Source organism: Nannobrachium achirus (assembly GCF_963921795.1).
Source record: "Nannobrachium achirus genome assembly, chromosome: 12".
Taxonomy (NCBI): domain Eukaryota; kingdom Metazoa; phylum Chordata; class Actinopteri; order Myctophiformes; family Myctophidae; genus Nannobrachium; species Nannobrachium achirus.
The window spans coordinates 23,295,818-23,313,135 of NC_137832.1; the positions used below are offsets into that span (position 1 = coordinate 23,295,818).

Genomic DNA, 17,318 nt, shown 5'->3' on the forward strand with positions numbered 1-17,318 from the left:
GCTCTCAGTAACCATTTTGGCACGGTTTCCCCCACTGTCCTCCTCCTGTCCAGCAGATAAATGTACAGCCTGCTTTTTCCATTCTCGGCCGCTCGCCCATATTACATTCTCCCGCGGAGACGCATGGAGACGGAAGTAACCTTTCTCTTCTGTCAGGCGTGATCGATAAAGCTGATTTCCTTACGACTCATTTCGATCCCCTACCCCCTCTTGTTTCTGCATCTGCAGGTTCGCCGCCTCCCAAGGTGCGCTGGTTCAAGAACGGTCTGGAGATCCACCGTGACCAAACGGAGCTCTCAGTGGCCCAGGATGGCTCCCTCGTGATCGGCTCGGCGTCTGCCAGCCACAGCGGAGACTTCAAATGCATTGCGAGTAATGAGGCGGGATCCGCCGAGAGGAAGACCAGGTTGAAAGTGAACGGTGAGTCTTCATGTTCTGGCTATTTCTGTCTACACATGACAGATTGCCTTGTGATGGTGAATTCTGATGTGAAAACTGACTGATATTTCTGTCTGATATTTCTGTCTGATATTTCTGTATTTCTGTCTACACATCGTCGTTGTCGGGTGGAAACCTTGTATGTCCAAAACCGTTTGTTTGTACTTGTCATTTTTAAAATGATTTGAACTAGTGAAAACAGCTGATCTACAAGCACACAACGCCTCGTGGTGCGAGGTGTTGTGTGCTTGTAGATCAGCTGTTTTCACTACTTTTGTGTGATGGCCTTGAATGATGAAGCAGTGCTTTACTTTGCGAAAAAAAAAAGTACAGGTTTCTGCCCGACAGCGACGACATGACAAATTGCCTTGTGATGGTGAATTCTGATGCGAAAACCGACTGATATTCCCTATTTCTTCTCTGTAGTTCCCCCCGAGATCCAAGATGACGGCCAGTCCCGGAATTTGACTGTCACCTTCAAGCAGCCTCTCACCCTTGGCTGTGATGCTTTTGGGATCCCTTCTCCATCAATCACTTGGACTAAAGACGGCCACCCTGTAAGTTGTCATTGCGACCGTAAGGTCGCAGTTTAGTATGAAAACCTCCACCGGCCGTCCGTCCGTCCGTCCGTCCGTCCGTCCGTCACACACGTCACACCTTTGCCCTGCTCAATGTATACGTGTAACGCCTGATACTGAGGTGATGTGTCACTGTGACATCACAGATACTGAGGTGATGTGTCACTGTGACATCACAGGTGAGATCGCAGTGATGTCAGATACTCAGAGCAGGGATCTCCATATTTAGGCATAAACAGGTGACATCACAGTGATGTCAGATACTCAGAGCAGGTATCTCCATATATGGGCATAAAATGGATTCTGTTAGGGATCTCCATACTGTATATGGGCATAAAAGGGATTAGTGATGTCAGATACTCAGAGCAGGGATCTCCATATATGGGCATAAAAGGGATTAGTGATGTCAGATACTCAGAGCAGGGATCTCCATATATGGGCATAAAAGGGATTCAGATGGAGATTCAACTTCAATGAGTAACAATGGCAAACTGTCAACTGCCCGTATGTCTTGATAATTGGTAAAACAAACTTTTGGCCTATGTGTGGCTTATCATCACATCCAACCATCTTAAGATACTCAGCTAGTGGGGAATGCTCTCTTCCCTGGTGAGAATTGCCCCTTTATATAGGGCTTGTTTGTGTATTGTATGACATCACGCCACATCATCAGCTGTGGACTCTGTGATGTCATCGTATCTCCATATATGGCCATCTCCGTATATGGAGATATAAGTCGTCCATGCCCAGGTATGGGCTGGTGAGGTCAGACTTTGTGTGATGGGTAGGTTATCTCCATATATGGAGATTCAACATTCCAGGTGTAACTATGGCTGCCCGTATGACGTGAGAGGTGGAGGCTGTGATATTTGTGGAGATAAGCGACCAACGGTCGCTTATCTCCCGATTAGGGAGTCTTACTGGTAGTAGAAAGCTACAGCCACAAGCTACCAAAACTTCCTAGACATGTTTGGCTCAAAAATTACAAACAGATCAGGTCCATTATACAAGACTCAAAGTTTCAAATACTTTTTCTTTTTTTTTCTCACATAATCATATGTGTATGTCTGAGCTGTGAAACGGTGCGGCAGACTCTGCCAGAATACGCTACAAGTAATAGCCAACATATATAAAATTATGTAGGCTAAAATAATACATAATATAAAATACATAACATAAAAATAAAGGCATGTTTTCACTACAGTTCCGGAATTTTTCCTGCAAAATAATTAGCATAATGATTTTCAACTTGCCGGGAGTTTTGTTTTTTGGGTGTTTTCACATAAGCAAAAATGCTGGCATAGCCATAAAATACCTCGTTTTCACTAAACCGTTGTCGCGGTATGAAAGTCTGTGTAGACTGTGTTGCCAGACTTTGCAAGAGAACTAAGCAACCAGGTGTACGAAAATAATCCCCAAAAAGTGATTGCGACCGTAGGTCGCACTTACTACAGAAAGCTCCACCAGGTGTCCGTGCGTCAGTCAGTCAGTCAGTCAGTCAGTCCGTCCGTCACACGTCAGACGTCACACTTTTGCCCTGCTCATATCTCCGCAACCGTTGCCCCGATCCATGCCAGATTTTGCACACACACTCCTTACCTGCCAAACTACAACCTCCAAGGACCCCCGGAGTTCCAGGGACCCCCAGGTCCCTGGGGGATCCCCAGGTGTAAAAAAAAATACCAAATGTGCAAAAATGACCAAATGACCACCCCCACGGGGCTGCTCACGGGGAATTCCCGGGGACCACCCACTCCTGCTACTCCAGAACGGATGCAAAAGTGGTGGCGCCCCCAGTGGAGGACCCCCTCCACTGCAGCTCACATAAAATGCCCTAACTCGGCCTAGGAGCGTCCGGGAGAGCCGGGGCCGGTACCTATTCGTCCGCCAAGGCAACGCGGAGACCCCACCCCTCATTTCTCACATGGCCCTCTTCTAGCGAGACCTACGGTCGCTTATCTCCCGATTAGGGAGTCTTACTGGTATTATTGCGACCGTTAGGTCGCATTTACTACCAAAACCTCCACCGGCTGTCCGTCAGTGAGTCAGTCCGTCACACTTTTGCCCTGCTCATATCTCCACAACCGTTGCCCCCATCCATGCCAAATTTTGCACACACACTCCTTACCTGCCAAACTACAACCTCCAAGGACCCCCGCAGCTCCAGGGACCCCCAGGTCCCTGGGGGACCCCCAGGTGTCACACGTGACACGTCACACTTTTGCCCTGCTCATATCTCCACAACCGTTGCCCCCATCCATGCCACATTTTGCACACACACTCCTTACCTGCCAAACTACAACCTCCAAGGACCCCCGGAGCTCCAGGGACTCCCAGCTCCCTGGGGGACCCCCAAGTGTAAAAAACGACCAAATGTGCAAAAATGACCAAATGACCACCCCAACGGGGCTGCTCACGGGGAATTCCTGGGGACCACCCACTCCTGGTGCTCCAGAACGGATGCAAAAGTGGTGACGCCCCCAGTGGAGGACCCCCTCCACTGCAGCTCACATAAAATGCCGTAACTCGGGCTAGGAGCGTCCGGGAGACCTGACGGTCGCTTATCTCCCGATTAGGGAGTCTTTACTGGTCTAAGCCACACAAGCACTTTAAAACTACACGCATCGCCACATCAGCTAATTGAAAATTACCGATCTACAAGATCACAACAAATAAAACGAAACCAGCAACTATCATATACAAGCAACTTTACGGAAATGAAGCCCAGAGTCGCTTATAATTAGCAGACATGGCAACACTTGGACTGAAAGCCCTAAAAAATCACACCGTGTGAACTGAGCGGTGGTTTACCCCCCCTTCCCCCCTGTGTGTGTGTGTGCGTGTGTGTGCGTGTGTGTGTGTGTGCCTGGTCTGGCCTGGCCTGAACAACAGCGCCCCTCCCTTAACATGTGTGGTCATAAAAGGTACTGCAGGCCTGCAGGCTACATACAGACACGCACACACACACACACGCATACACACACGGCCACGTATAGGAGACGGTGTAACCACCGCTCCAAAAAAAAGAAAGGAAAAAAAAAAGAAAAACGCTCTCCTGTCTCCCCAGTTCGGTGCGTTCACTGCGGTGGCATCGGTGCCTCTCTCTCTCTCTCTCTCTCACTCTGAACGCTACAAATGGATTTAACTAAACAAAATATTATTCATGCTCAGCAACAACAACACATAAGGTCCGTTCAAAAAGGATCTAATGCAACGTGTTGCACCTGTGGCTGTGGGCTTTAGATTAGCTGTGGACTCGCACTCGCTCAGTCGCTCGCTGGAAGAGGTTCCAAAAGGAGCTACTCGTTGAGAAATCATTGCACTTTTGCAGGCAGCCAGCCATGGTCACAATGCGACTCTACTCTTACTCTATAGCCTAAATAATTATATCCCTAATGCAAGGTGAAGCTGTATTTTATTTCTACTGTATATCCCATTCACATTCAGATCGTTTTCAATCCCAAATACAATGCTTTAACTGTTATTATAATTGGCTCCTTACGCACCTGCTTGTCAAAAAACCGTCAAAAATAACGGTATGCGTTTTCACAGAAGGGAAATTTGTATTCTCACGGTAATTTCACCAAAAATTACTAGGTATTTTGCCGTCAAATTTAGTCCCCCAAAACTCCCGGAACACAAAATAAGGGGCCGTTTTCACATGGCGTGAATTTCAAAATTGCCGTCATTTTTGAAGAAACTTCCAGAAGTTTTGCTCAATGAAAACGGGGCTTATAAGTCTTAAGACAGGTCTAAGGTACTAGTAGTAAGTAATACAGTAAGTAGTAAGTGATAACGGGTAAAAACCTGATAAATGTGGTGTGTGAGCATCAACTAGGCGTATAGCATAATTATACAGTTTAGTATTGCATCTTCCCTGGTAGGATAAGTCTATGTTGCAGCCAAAAAGGATACAATATACTGTAAAAGAATGAATAAATTGGCAAACCAAGATACAATCTACATTCTACATACATTAATGCAGTAGAAGGATTTTCACAACTAATTAGATACATGGTGCAAATCGCTGTATACAGTATTATGTGGTGAATTATTACAATTTTGCCCAACAAGAAACAATTTTAAAAACGTACAATTTACACAGGCTTAAATGTTGATTGTATCTGTTTTCCACATCAACATTTAAGTCTTCAGGTTTTTTTCCAAGGCAATACAGAAGTACAGCAATGACAGCACTACATTCAGAAGAGAACTAAATATAATACTGATAGGACTTTGTGTCACAATTACTTGCAGCAGGTCACCTTAGCTAATTATAGCAGGGAAGGATGCTCTTCAATTACAGATACTTGTTTACGGTTATATGCACTCCCTTTCTTTTAAAGTCACACACACCTCTTTAGTGATGATCATACAGTATTTATTGGGGGGATTTAAACAGTATTTCCAATAGAAACGTTGGTCGATGGTCAACCATAATAAGCTGGCAGTAGGTCAGGAGGTAGAGCGATTATTTCGTAACACGAAAGTTCCTTGTTTGATCTCTGCCTCCTCCTGGCTTAAGGGGAGCACACACTGAACGCGGACGGCTGCATAGCGTTGCGGTATCGACGCACGTGAAGTGCACCGCGGTAACCCCAACTGGACGCGGCGCGCTGCCACACAGCACATCCATTTCCCCGGTGGGGAGAACCCCACCGGGGAAATGGAAAATTGAAAATAACAGAGCCGTATTTTTTGACGCGCCGCCTCCGCGCCGCCTCCGCGCCGCCTCCGCGCCGCCTCCGCGTCCAGTGTGTGTTCCCCTTTAGTGTCCTTGAGCAAGACACTGATCCCACCTGCTCCATGGGTGCTGTTCTATAGTTGCCAACCGCGGATGGATTAGAATAAGGAGGACAAATTACTGGTATGTCAAAATGTACTTGACCAATACCGCAACATCAACTAAAGGGCGCCCACTGGCCTAATGGTCCTGGCGCATAACACATAGGCTCTGATGCCTGACAGCGTGTCGCAGGTTCGAATCCCAATTCTGATGGCATTTGCTGCATGTCACTCATTTCCTGTTCGTCTGCTGTTCTATCAAAAAGCATAAAAGCCCCAAAACAAGGGGGTCACATTTATTATTATAAACTAACATAGGGGTCTATGGAAAGGATTAAGAGTAACTCACCCTATGAGCTACAGTATATACCACTGATGCAGGTTTCCATAATCTAGCTGTGCAATGCCACCAAGTGGCCAAAATGCTAAATACAATGCTGCTGTTCTTGAATTGCTGTGTCTAGGTGGAGAGTCCTGGAGTATATCTGGAGAATGGCAACCGACTGCTGAGAATCTACAGAGTCCAATCAGAACATGCAGGCCAATTTGCCTGCAAGGCCCACAACTTAGCAGGAGAGGCTCGCAGAGAATATAATATAGTAGTGCAAGGTGAGCACATAAACACTCATAAATGTGGTATTTTTTGTCTCAATGTCTTTTTGTTTCTACTGTTTATTAAGTCATTAAAGTCATTAACGTGTCTTTGTCGCTTTAGATTTTAACCACTTTAACCATTATTTTATGCTTTAACTATTGAAAAATAGCAGATATACAAGCTCACAGCGCGGCAGAGTGCCACAGTGCTGCGCTGGGAGCTTGTAGATCTGCTATTTTTGAAAAAAAAAATTTCACCCTATTCTATAAATGTCTTCTAAGTCCTTCTTCTAAATCAGTGGTGCTCAAACTTTTTCATGTCAAGGACCTCCAAAATTACATGTATTTGACCACGGACCCCCATTTCAATGTTGTTCCAGGGACCCCCCCCAGAAGCAAATATTTGATTTACAAAAGCTTTGCAAAAAATAAATCTTGATTTTTCAAAAATAGCAGATCTGATGTATATCTGCTATTTTTCAATACCTAAAGCATAAAATAAATCCAGGTCTAAATGAGTGTCTAAAGTCATTACTAGTGATGTACTGTAGTCTAGTGTAGTGGTCTGGTTTTAACCAGCCTGTCCCATGTTACAGCCCCACCAGTGATCTCAGGAACATCCAGGTTACAGGAGCTGTCCGTGGTGTTGGGACAGGAGATGGAATTCCAGTGCCGGGTCAGTGGGAGACCAGCTCCCCGCGTGGAATGGAGCCGAGATGGAGAGTAAGCATGATAGGTTGCTACACCACATCCACCAATACACCTAGAGTATAATGTACAGGAACTAATAATCTGACTGGGCCCACCACCCCCTTTATTGTTTCCGTAGGGTTCTGTCCCGTGATGGGGACCCTCATGTGGAGTTTCTAGAAGATGGCCAGGTGTTGAAGGTGAAGTCTGTGAGGCTGAGGGACCAGGGACTCTATCAGTGTCTGGCCAGGAACAATGCAGGGACTCAGATGCGCCAGTTCAGGCTCACTGTGCAAGGTTGAACCGCCGCTTCCTTGACATTCACCCTCTCTGTCTTGTCTTTACTGTCTCTCTCCACAATAATGCAAAATAAAATACAAACACAAACGTCCATTTAAATAAAGTTTACACCGCAATGTATATGACGTCCACGTAGTCTCACTCCACTCTGCCTTTGGGTCGTCCATCTAGTTTGTACCTCTCTCTCTCTCTCCCCACAGCTCCCCCCACCATCAGGGGTCCCAGTGAGACCACCGAGGTGTCAGTGGTGCTGGGTTTCCCCTCGGTCCTACCCTGCGACGTCGAGGGCTCTCCCACTCCCAGCATCACCTGGCTGAAAGACAACCACCCCATCGTGTCCAGCTCTCAGCTGACCTACACCCGCGGCGGGCAGGCTCTGCGACTCGGCTCGGCACAGGGAGACAGCACGGGCTTCTACACATGCCGGGCCACCAACCCAGCTGGAACTGCGCTCAAACATTATTCACTCCGTGTCCTGGGTAAGAGATAAAGCCCTGCACGGGTCTGCTCTTACCTCATTTACGTAGATGTATTCCTCTGGGGACTGTCAGTGTGTAACCTGTTTTCTCATCAGTTCCACCCCAGATAGAAGGAGACTCTACATCCCTGACCTTTGGCGGCAGGGGGGAGAAAATACGGATCAACGGGACTTTAACGTTATCCTGCCTCGCCAAGGGCTTCCCTGAACCCAAGACGCAGTGGTTCAAAGATGGACAGGTTGGCCTGTGAATCTGTTAAGCAATTTCACATTTTTAGTTAGTTACTGCACACGTAACAAGGGACTCACAGAGAGTGTTATAAGTTATTACATAATTGTTTTCTTACTAGTTGCTGAATGGAATCCTCCATGCCGGTGTCAGAGTGAGTGAACAGGTTCTTCACATAGAAAATGCCATGCTGTCCCATGAAGGCCAGTACACATGCGTCGTCACCAACACTGCAGGAGAAGACAAGAGAGACTTTCATGTCACTATTCAGGGTGAGTGACCAGCTCCCTTTTTCACACAATAATCATCAACAGCTTCTCTGTGGGTAGTTTCAGAATAAATTGATATCCACGCTCAACTCTGGCCCCTCCCCCCACAACAACAGATAACCAAGCCTACATTTTAGAGTTCTTTTCATATTCTGAATTCTGGTCAAATAAATAAAGAGGCGGGGTTTCATGTACCTTTAAGTAATTTGAGTACCTTTTCCACCACTGAGAACTAGAATAAAAAAAAAACGTCAGACTCCCAGAGGCCACGCTACCCACTCAGGCACAGCCGCCCTAAACGTACCCTTTGCTCGTCAGTTCCTCCAATATTAAGGAACAACAGGGAAGCGATGTCGATGGACGATGGCGATTACGAAGGCGTGACGGAGAAGAAGGAGGTGGTCCTGGGCCATCCCATCAGCCTGTCCTGTGAGAGCAACGCCATCCCCCCGCCCAAGCTCAGCTGGTTCAGAGAGGGACGCAAACTTACCACCGCTGATGGAGTGCTACTGCTTCCAGGTCAGGGGAAACTCTTTACTGCGTGATATCAACTTGACCGGCAAAGCTCCAAGAGGCTGTGGTTTAAAGCAGCGGTTCCCAAAAATGTTGCCTGTGACCCCTAGAGAGAAATTAGACGTTTTCCCGGGACACAAACTAGTGAAAACAGCAGATCTACAAGCTCACAACTGTGACCTTTAGACGTTTGCCCGGGACACAAACGAGTGAAAACAGCAGATCTACAAGCTCACAAGCTTGTAGATCGGCTATTTTCACTTAATCATTTGTTTTCTAATTCATGGAATATCTTAGCTTTTTGGGGGAATGTCTAATGTATAGATAGTAGAAGCAAAAACATTAAGGCACCCATAAAAATGTGTACGCGACCCACAAATGGGTCCCGAGTCGCTGACCCAGTGTTTGGGAAACAGTGGTTTAAAGTAACTGTAGAACAGCTAAGGGGTGTTATCAGGCTCAGCACATGGTGTCCCATGTATCAGCTTCTTATTTTGTGTGTGTGGATTTGTGTTCTCAGGTGGACAGGTGCTACAGATTCCCCGGGTGCAGAGAGACGACGGTGGAAAGTATACCTGTGAGGCTGTCAATGAGGCCGGGGAGGACCACATGCACTTTGACCTGGAGGTCCTGGGTAAGCATACAGTCTCTTTTTTTTTTTTGTCACTTTGAATTTTTATTCATTTTTTTCCACACACAACAAACCCACATACACAGTAGGAAATAAATATAAACATAAAATACCCGTAAAGGCAAGCATGTTGCCTGGTTAACCCATTTAGTGCTCCAGACGTGAACGGGTTAAATGTCCAGCGTGCCGCCCGCAGGCTCCCATACGCATCCATTGTCTTATTTTGAAGGCCAGAAGTCCATTGCGTAAACACTTCCGGTTTGACGTCATGACGTCATTCACCGGAAGCGATCGTCATCAACATGCGGTTGTGTAATGGCGGATCGTTGCCTTTCAACATGTGTTTTATTAGCGAGAATCTAATGCCATCCTTGGCTTTAAAAGTGTTGTTTGGAGAAAATGGACATTAAAGATGCGATTCCCCGTCGGCCTCCATGTTATGGGATTACTATTTTGTGCACGTGGATCCGTGATGATGATGAATCGGCGAGGCCGATCGTGCCAGGACCTTCCGCCGGGCTACAGGGTAGGAGAACCGGCGTTACTCCATATACAGTACTTTTCGCGAGTATACTCGGGATCGGCACTCTAAATACTCGAGTATTTTTCACGAGTATTCTCGGGATTGGCTACAAATAAACCAGACTCTATCACACACTTCGGGGTGGTGTTGTGCGGTCTGGTTTATTAACCAGGCTAGCAAGCATGTACAATCTTAGTAATTCTCATCCTTATTATTTCAAGGACCCCCAGTTTGATTTGCATTTAAGCCACACACCCGATTTGATATGATTTTTAAAATGTATTTCATTCGCCCCGGCTGGCCAGGGGAAGGCATTATAGAGACCAGGATTACGATTTGATATGATTGAGTTTAATCTCTGGGACCCTAATCTACCTCTCAAATGTAACTGTGGTTTATCTAAGAAAGATTTACTTTCATAAGCACGTCTCTTGTGTCTAGTAAGTAAGTAGGTCGAAGTAGCTGTCAGTATGAGCCGAGAAATGAGGGCGTCTATCCCCCTGTCAATGCATGCACTACTAGACCCCTGGGAGATGGGAGTGCATCAGCTCCCAGTACTTACTGTACTCATATGCTGAGTTGGGTCAGGGTGGTGCCTGGGATCAGACCCAGAACATTTTGGTCTTAAGGCGAGTGCTCTACCAACTGAGCTAACTCATATCTCTCATGTAGCCTACAACAGGGGTCTTCAACGTTTGCAAGGCAAGGAGCCCTTAGTTGAGAGAGAGATGAAGCAGGGATCCCCACAACCTGTTCTTCATAGATTCCATATAGTTTCATCGTTTGACAGCACAATCATCAGTGTATTTTGGATTCATGTCAATTTGTGTATTCAGATATTTAACCACTTGAACCGCCAATACTTAATAAACTTGACCTTTCACTCTGTACTTAGTCTGCTCTTTTTCCCCTCTACACCAGTAAGACTCCCTAATCGGGAGATAAGCGACCGTTATCTCCACAAATAGGGCAAAAATGTGTTTTTCCAAAATCTTCCTGATCCATGTTGATGACATGAGTGTAGACATACTGTGTAGCGATTTGCGTGATTTTAGGGCAAAAACTGTAGGAGCAGTGTCCAAAAATGTGTTTTAAAAATCGGCCTGAAGGTGGCGCTAGAAGAGGGCCATGTGAGAAATGAGGGGTGGGGTCTCCGCGTTGCCTTGGCGGACGAATAGGTACCGGCCCCGGCTCTCCCGGACGCTCAAAGCCCGATTTACGGCATTTTATGTGAGCTGCAGTGGAGGGGGTCCTCCACTGGGGGCGCCACCACTTTTGCATCCGTTCTGGAGCACCAGGAGTGGGTGGTCCCCAGGAATTCCCCGTGAGCAGCCCCGTTGGGGTGGTCATTTTTGCACATTTGGTCATTTTTTACATCTGGGGGTCCCCCAGGGACCTGGGGGTCCCTGAAGCTCCGGGGGTCCTTGGAGGTTGTAGTTTGGCAGGTAAGGAGTGTGTGTGCAAAATTTGGCATGGATGGGGGCAACGTGGTGGAGATATGAGCAGGGCAAAAGTGTGACGTGTGACGTGTGACGGACGGAGAGACAGACAGACAGACAGACAGCCGGTGGAGGTTTTGGTAGTAAATGCGACCTACGGTCGCAACTAAACCCCTTTGCCTAAAATAGCAGATCTACAAGCAGAGCGAGGCGTTGTGAGCTTGTAGATCTGCTATTTTTGGCTAAAGTTCTCTGGGGGAAAAAAAAGGTTTTTATTACACAAAGATTTGGAGGACCCCCTGTAGTAACTCTGAGGACCCCCTAGGGGTCCCGGATCCCCTGTTGAAGACCCTTGGTCTGCAAAAGTGTCTGCGTCGTTAGAAATTCCCTATGGTGAAATGTGATTGATGCTGTATCATGTCATTTGTCCAACCAGTCCCTCCAGTCATCATGGGCTCATCAGAAGAGTTTATGGAGGAGATCGGAGCGGTGGTGAACAGTACTGTCATCCTGCACTGTGATGTGAGCGGTCACCCAGCACCGGACATCTCCTGGCGGAGGGACGGCCAGCCGGTGCACATGGACACACAGCATCATATCAGTGGGGATGGAACCCAACTCCAGGTGAGTCAGTGTTGAGAAGACTGAAAAGGATCATGTGCTGTTCTGTCTGTTTCAGTGAGCAATCAGTGATTTATGTTTGCCTTTTAAAACGGATAGTTACTCCATAAACACACACCTGTGAGGCTGTGACCGCATTACATCAGCATTACTGCTCCAAAAATGGCCGATTCTGCATGGACTTACTGAAGACAGGAGGGGGGGATGGCAGATGAGTGGTGGAAAATCACACAGGGGGGAAGTTAGTAGTGCTCACTTCAAATACTGATATCATGTGACGTCATGTCATGTGTAGTTACGTTAACACCATGGGAAAGCCCTCGGAAATCTTATTTCAAACTTACGTCATCCAATGGGAAAACCCTTGGAAAAACACATTGTTGTTCTCTATTACAATATACTGTATAGACTTCAATTCAAAACATACAAAATTCTGGTTGTATACAGTCCCACCTAAATCAAAACAATCCAACAAATTGAGATAAACGTTAATAATCCCCCCAGTCTGTAACCACTTAAGCCCCTAAACTAAGTAAAACGGACCTGGGTTGGCTGGCTCTGTACTTGGTCTGCTCTTGTTTCCTTCTACACCAAATCTCTTTGTGTTGCGACGTGTTGTAAGCTTGTAGATTGGGTATTTCTGTTGAACGTGCGCCTCAGAATAGGGGGTGCTGCAAGCATGCTTTCCACTGCATCTGTGTGTTGCTGTGTCTGTTGCTTGGCAACGATTCTGCTAAATGTCACTTTGGCAGAAGAATTATGTTTTTTGCTATATATAAATTGTTGCATTATTTTTTATGCTGTTTGTATTTATTTTATGAAACCTTGCCAAGTATATGTACTTGTATTAACAGTTTTATATAAGCAATAAGCCATCCAAGGCTTTTTAAACAGTGCCTCATAGTTGTTCTAAAATCACTGTTAACCATGGCATCTTGAGACTTATTGCTTCAGACATTCAGTGATGCGCGCTGCTTCACACTGTAGTGTTACGACCCTTAGTCTAGAGGTATTAAGACTGCAACATAAAGACAGAAAATGACACCAAAATACATATATTTGTAAACACAAATAGAAATAATTCGAAACAAAATCTCAAACAATGAATACAAACAAAGGCAATTCTAATCTAACAGAACCCAGCTATACATCTGAACACAACCAAACATAACACACAATCAGCAGCACAAATTCAAAAGCTTAACAACTGAGGAATCAAAGGTCTCAGACTCTCAACAGAGTTGGTCACAGTCAGAGCACAGTCTGTCTTTCCAGAGGCTGGTTACAGGGACATGCAGAGAATGTTAGAGAGGCAGGGGCTAAAATGTCTTAAAGGGCCTTTTGGTGGAAATATCGCGTCACGCTGTGACGTGTTGTGAGCGTCACGCTGCGACATGTTGTGAGCTTGGAGATCGGCTATTTTTGGTGCATGAAACCACACTGAACTGTGCATAATCAAGTCAATACTGGAGATGTCGCATAATGGCATGGATTTCTACGCAGAGAGGGCAATTCTTTCAACATAAAATGCTGCGTTCAGGTTCAGGAAAAGTTGGACAAGGCAATTCTCTTGAATGCTGCCTTCAGGTATGGCATGGAAAAGAGGGCATTTGCATTTCTTTCACCATAGTAAAAACTGCATTCATGGTCTGGAGAGGGCACTTTCAGACAGATAAAAGAGCAGGAGCTCAAGCCCCCTTTGATGTCTATGTGTGCATGTGCCTGACTGGTTATGAAATGCAGTTTCTCCCAAAGTCTTTCAAGAACACGGGCGAAAGGACAGAGGTTTGGTTTGAATGAGAGTACAGGGGTTTTCCCACTGCCGAAGCTGACAGTCCTCTAAGTCTAAACAGTGAAGTTCACGAGTGAGCTTTAGTGGCCCCCAGCCAATCCACTGCGTAGGCGTCATGCGGCTCATTAGAGCCGGCCAATCGGTCGAGGCAACAGCAGCTGGCAGTGTCCAGTGATCAACAGTCTGACATGAGCCAATTTGCCACAAGCAGCTGTCTGTGGCCCTCTCTCCACCTCAAAAAGAGGAAACAAGAGAGATAGAAAATACAAGCTGCAGTGGAATTAATACAGCTGCCAAATAATTACAAAAATACCAAATAAAATACAGCAGCAATAACTAACAACTATATCGTCACAGTCGGGCAGAAATCTCGTAAGTTTCGAATTTGTACGTTTTTTTGGTGAAGCAAAGCCCTGCTTCATCAGACAAGGCCGTCGCACAAAAGTAGTGAAAACAAGCATTGTGTGCTGTTTTCACTAGTTTTCACTAGTTTAGTTCATATTTTTTTAAATGATAAAAACGAACGGTTTTGGACATACATCACAAGGTTTCCACCCGACAACGACGATATTATAGTTACAAACATTAACATCTAAGGGCTTCCCAATTCAAGCATGTGTTCTGCTGTTGGCCTTTCAACAGTTCTAGCGGAACATTTAGATATCTTGATCAAGGGAACATCGGCAGCAGTAACAACATAACTGTTTAACATTCCCGCCATCCTTCCTCTTCCTTTTCAGCTGCTTAACGTCCAGGTGTCCGACATGGCCGGGTACTCGTGCGTTGCCGAGAACAAAGTTGGAACAGTTGAGAAACACTTCACTCTGACCGTGCAAGGTGGGAGAAGCAATTCATACATTTTTCCCCTATATTCTTTACCTGACAAATGTGAGGAAGACATTTGAAGAATATGAGTAACTAGTCCTGTTTCTTTTCTTTGTTCAGTTCACACACAAGGACACAGGCATTTCCCTGTGGCATTATTGTTCAATATATGTATTATATTCTCTGTAGAATTGAGGGGGAAAAATACTAAATACACCTTTCTTCTTCCCCAGTTCCTCCAAGGATAAGCGGTCAGAAGGAGGAGGGGGTGAGTGTGATTGAGGGTCACATGGTGTCCCTGTTGTGTGACGTTCAGGCCTACCCTCCTCCAGAGATCACCTGGACCAGAGACGGACAGATCCTCCAGTTTAGCACAGGCATCCATATCCTGCCAGGTCAGCATTAAGCACCGTCCTTACATGAACACAGCGGACTACTAGTCACATCAGTCCATCATATCCATACGACCAAATCTTGAAATACACCAAGCCGACGGCTGGCTGAAAACACTGGGGATAGACTAGTCCAGTGGTTCTCAAAGTAGATTTCAAGGACTCTCTAGGTTCCTTTAAGGGGGTCTAAATTGACTCTTACAAGTCTGTAACTTCGACAGCATACAAATGGAACCAAATGGACCTGTACGGGTCCATTTGGTTCCATTTGTATGCTGTCAAAGTAAGGGGAGACCTTCAAATTTCAAAGTTTGAGAACCACTGGACTCGTCTATCTAGTTCTAGTGTGTCTATCCTCTCTTTCTGCCTCACAGAAGATGAAAAATGAATCCTGTAGTCTCTTTAATTTAAGCCAATCAGCCGACAGTTGATTAGGGGAAGCCATTTGTTGTGCAAATGAGGAGATTACCTGTACAGTGTCTTAACTGTATAGGTAATCTCTTAATTTGCACAACAAACGGCTGAGAATTTGAAATAGTTTTTTTAAACACTTGAATCAATGCCGATCCTTATCGCCTTGATCCCCTCTGTTGTCTGTTTCCTGTTCGTTAAAGACAGCATCCGTCTTAAGTCTGATCTATTTTGAGTCATCCGCCAAATGCAATTTCAACTTTCATTGGATTACCGCAACAAATATTAATTTTTTTTTACTCTATGCCTGGTTGTTGTTGTATTGTGCAGGTGGTCAGATGCTCCAGCTGCCCCGGGCGAGAGTAGAGGACGCAGGACAGTACGTCTGCACAGCCACCAATTCAGCCGGCCAGGATCAGAAGAGCATCCTGCTGAGTGTTTATGGTAAGAGACATAGCTAGTAGCATCTGCTCAAGTTCAGCAACACTCACAGATGATCTAATCACAAAAACACTGCCGAGCCACGTAATACGACCGACCCACAGAACAGCCCTGGAGGCGGGCAGGACAATGGCGTCTATGACTGTTCGCCGCAAAACCAGATGTGACAGCAGATAGTTAAGGATTAAGTAATGCTTATATGAGTCATGGGTGAAGTCATCTCACTGTCCCTGTCATCATCTTCCGACAGTTCTGCCCACTCTGAAGCCTCGTCTGGACACTGAGTCAGAGCTGGAGACTCCTCAGGTGGGCTCCTCTGTCACCCTGCGCTGCGAGGCCAGGGGCCTTCCCAAGCCCGAGGTCACGTGGTACAGGAATGGGCAGCAGCTGGTGCCAGGGAATGGCCTGAGGATGGACGATCACCTACTGGAGATCGTTGGAGTGCAGGTCAGAGTCCGGGCTCATTTAATAATAACAATAAAGTATTAGTATTAGTATTAGTATTTATTTCCTAATTGTTTTGTGTGTTTTCAACAGGGATGTTGTTGAATTGCTTCTGTAATGTACTACTCAAGTTTAACAACTCAGTTGTAATTTCGAGAATAAATAAATCTTGAATGAATTAACCACTTGCATCCCTATTCTAGGGACGAATATTCTGCGAAAATAGCAGATCTACAAACTCACATGCTTCACCGTTCGTTGCAATGTGACGCGTTGTGAGATTGTAGATTGACTATTTTCGGCTAAATACATTAAGGTGTAGGGGGAAAAGAACCCCGGTTAACAAAGTATTACGTTTTATGTGGTCAATTATTCTGTCCTGTTTTTCTGGTCCATAGGTGGCCGATGGTGGCACCTACACCTGCAAGGTATCCAATGTGGCAGGACAGGTGGACAGGACCTTCAGGTTAACAGTTCATGGTGAGAAATACTGTACATCGACATATCTGCCTCCTTCATCAGGTTAAGGAGTGTTCCTAAGATAACCTGGTGAAGTTTTAATAGGCCGAAACATTGTTATATTCCCATTCCCATTCAATATTTTTCTTGCATTTGAGGACAATGTGTTGGCATTTTTTCTTTCAAGACATTTGGGCCTTCGTTTGATCTGTAGATTGATTTGTAGATGTGTAAAGGACTTATTAGAAGTCAGTGCAAAATGGCAGCTTGTTGGTACACTCTATATGTGTATCAAAATAGATAACAATCATGTTTCTACATGAGATGAATTTATTAACATTCATTTGAATAAATTTTTTTGTATTTTAAAAGCATGTCAGTTAACGAGAATCTTCTCTGACTAATTCGTAAATTAACTGATATCAGAGCGAGAGCACTCTATGACGTTGAAACCAGAGTGCTCTGA

General features: G+C 45.6%; 1 protein-coding gene across 1 annotated transcript in view; it reads left to right on the forward strand.

Annotated features, from left to right (window-relative positions):
- The window catches only part of hmcn2 (hemicentin 2), a gene marked incomplete at its 5' end in the record, with an annotated part of 113,910 nt that overhangs the window by 48,925 nt on the left and 47,667 nt on the right, over positions 1-17,318 (forward strand). Inside the window, 16 exons of the mRNA XM_080738531.1 lie at positions 229-420; positions 865-995; positions 6,266-6,410; positions 6,992-7,118; positions 7,225-7,382; positions 7,586-7,864; positions 7,960-8,102; positions 8,214-8,364; positions 8,680-8,880; positions 9,395-9,508; positions 11,904-12,091; positions 14,621-14,717; positions 14,939-15,100; positions 15,839-15,952; positions 16,200-16,396; positions 16,792-16,873. Of these exons, the coding sequence (XP_080594657.1) occupies positions 229-420; positions 865-995; positions 6,266-6,410; positions 6,992-7,118; positions 7,225-7,382; positions 7,586-7,864; positions 7,960-8,102; positions 8,214-8,364; positions 8,680-8,880; positions 9,395-9,508; positions 11,904-12,091; positions 14,621-14,717; positions 14,939-15,100; positions 15,839-15,952; positions 16,200-16,396; positions 16,792-16,873 (2,481 nt within the window). The remainder of the gene's footprint in view (positions 1-228; positions 421-864; positions 996-6,265; positions 6,411-6,991; positions 7,119-7,224; positions 7,383-7,585; positions 7,865-7,959; positions 8,103-8,213; positions 8,365-8,679; positions 8,881-9,394; positions 9,509-11,903; positions 12,092-14,620; positions 14,718-14,938; positions 15,101-15,838; positions 15,953-16,199; positions 16,397-16,791; positions 16,874-17,318) is intronic.